Genomic DNA, 2,727 nt, shown 5'->3' with positions numbered 1-2,727 from the left:
AAATAATTAATAATAATTCAATATTATTTAATTTGAATAATTAAAATAATTATTAATAAAATTTAATAGTTATAATTAATTAATAAGATTTAATTTTAATTTAAAATTATTTAGATTAATGACATTACCCACCATGTCTAGATTTTGTTTCTTTTGTTTTTTTGAATTTTTTTTAACAAACGAATTAGTGTAATAATGATATTATCATTATAAGATTTTAATAAAAAAAATATAGATAGATTATTGATTTGTGGAAGTTTATCTGATTGTTTAAGTTAACGATGAATGATGATGATTTGTACCTTAAAAATGCTTTGACATTGTTTAAGGACATTAAAATTCATGCAACTGATGGTAGTTCCAAAACCACCCAAATCAAATGTCACTTGGGACTAAAATCAAACACCTTTCCTGCATCCGCACCTTCTCACACTTTTCTACTCCCAACCATCACCGGAACCGCCGCCGTGAACCACCGTCCCCCCAGCAAGACCCACACTCTCTGCTAAAAGAAGACCCATTTCAAGTTCTCTCCGATTTGTGGGTCCGAACCTTTTCAAACCACAAACAAACCCACTTCTCAAACCTCACAGGTTTCCTCTCAAAACTTGACCTATGGCTCGTAGCCTACCAACGTACCTGCGCCCACTTCACCGGTTCCTTCCCAGCTCGCCACGCCGTACAAACGCACGTCCTAGCCGACCTCATTTCTCTCCGAAACGCCGTCGTTCGTGGTCAATTTCAATGGAACATGAAAGCCCTAAAACCCTATATTCAAAACCCTAATGAACGAACTCCCTTTTCAAAGCTATCCAATCGAAAGCTTCAATCTTTATCAAATTCAGACGAAACCCCATTTCAAGATTGTGTAGTTCAAGAATTGCTTTTGATGATTCTTGAACCGATTTTTGAAGCTAGGTTTTCATGTAAATCGCATGGGTTTCGTCCTCGGAGAAATGCGCATACTGTAATTAGGACAATTAGGAGTAATTTTGCTGGGTATGTGTGGTTCTTGAAAGGGGATTTGACCCAAGTTTTTGATAGTATAGATGTTAAATTGATGATTGAACTTGTTGAAAAAGGTGTGACGGATGATAAAGTTTTGTACTTGATCAAATCAGGACTAAAAGGGGCACCAAAATCGAGTAATGATTCGAGTGAAATATCGTGGAGGAAAAAGAGAAAGAAAAAGGGCTTGAAGAGTAAGAAAGTTCTTGATGAAAATGAAGCTAAACCTGATCCTTATTGGTTAAGAATATTTTATGATTTTGCACCTGTGGAAGCTTCAAAGGTACCCAATTATGGTTATTGTGGAATATTAAGTCCTTTACTTGCTAACATATGGCTTAATGAATTAGACCATTTGATGGAGGAAAAAATCATTCAGTTTTCTTGCTTATCAAATGATAATTCGAATGGCTGTGGGCCCAATACTCCATCGTGGCCCGAGTTTGTTCGTGGGGGTGGGAAGGATAAAACTAAAAAGATGGATTATATTCGTTACGGGGGTCATTTTTTAATTGGGATTAGGGGATCTCGAAATGATGCGGTGGAAATTAAGAATATGATAAGTGAGTTTTGTGCAAACAAATATGGGTTTAATTTGGACGAATCCAAAATGAAGATTGAACATATAAGTAGAGGTGTTCAGTTTTTTGATCATGTAATCTCTCAAAGACTAATTTATCCAACTATTCGTTTCGCGTCAAATGGTGGTCATATTGTAACTCAAAAAAGTGTTGGGATTTTGCTTTCTGTGACTGCAAGTTTACAACAATGTATACGACAATTTCGAAAGCTTAAGTTAGTTAAAGGTGATAAAGATCCCGACCCGTTACCATGTACACCAATGCTTTATTGTGGTCAAGCACAAACAAACGCGCAAATGAATAAGTTTCTTGAAACAATGGCTGATTGGTATCAGTATGCAGATAATAGAAAGAAAATTGTTGGGTTTTGTGTGTATGTGATTCGAAACTCTGTGGCTAAATTATACGCTGCTAGGTATAAAATGAAATCGAGAAAAAAGGTTTTCAAGAAAGGATCGCGCGATCTCAGCCGTCCACTTAGGCAGAGTATGGATAATAGGACTCCAGAATATGCAGATTTGTTAAGATTAGGACTTACTGATGCTATTGAAGGAATTAGATTTTCTCAATTGAAAATGATCCCATCGTGTGATTATACGCCGTTTCCAAGGAATTGGGTCCCACATCATGAACAAGTGTTGCTTGATTATATTAAATTGCAGGATTTAAAATTCTTTTGTGAGTTACAAAGATCGGTAAAAGAACGAAGGCTATGTTTGCCTCAAGATATGCTTGGTGAGATTGTATGGGATTACAAAACAAACGGGGCACGAAATTTAGGGTTTCAGAAAGGGAAAAGTGTTCCTTCTGAGCCAGGCGCTTAATTTAGTTACGTGAAGGAAATGATTTGCATTTCACATGGGATGATTAAAACCAGAATTTGTTCGAGCAAAGAATAGATAAGGACAATCGATGTAATTATTTATGGATAAGAATCATATGAGTAACTTGTGTAAACCATGTACGATCGGTGCAGGTGCAAGTTGCTCTTTGTAATTTGATTAGGACACGAATGTATTTGCAATTACAAATTAAATTGCAACAAAAGTATTTTTCAATTATAAATTAAATTGTTTCATATTGACAATCGTTGCATTATTCCAAATTTTTTATACTTTGAATATTTATTCAATGCATG

General features: G+C 35.4%; 1 protein-coding gene across 1 annotated transcript; it reads left to right on the top strand.

Annotated features, from left to right (window-relative positions):
• The first annotated feature begins 379 nt into the window (after positions 1–379).
• On the top strand, positions 380–2,433 carry LOC139892083 (nuclear intron maturase 1, mitochondrial). The gene has a single exon (XM_071875120.1). It carries the CDS (start codon positions 380–382, stop codon positions 2,411–2,413), a length of 2,034 nt encoding a protein of 677 aa, XP_071731221.1. The 3' UTR covers positions 2,414–2,433.
• Positions 2,434–2,727: the final 294 nt, after the last annotated feature.

This window comes from Rutidosis leptorrhynchoides, chromosome 2, assembly GCF_046630445.1.
Source record: "Rutidosis leptorrhynchoides isolate AG116_Rl617_1_P2 chromosome 2, CSIRO_AGI_Rlap_v1, whole genome shotgun sequence".
Classification (NCBI taxonomy): domain Eukaryota; kingdom Viridiplantae; phylum Streptophyta; class Magnoliopsida; order Asterales; family Asteraceae; genus Rutidosis; species Rutidosis leptorrhynchoides.
The sequence above is the reverse complement of the archived record's forward strand: the minus strand, read 5'-3'. Positions and strand labels throughout refer to the sequence as shown.

Bases quoted from the DNA above. Each gene is read 5' to 3' on its own strand.
- LOC139892083 (XM_071875120.1), top strand. From the start codon at position 380: ATGTCACTTGGGACTAAAATCAAACACCTTTCCTGCATCCGCACCTTC.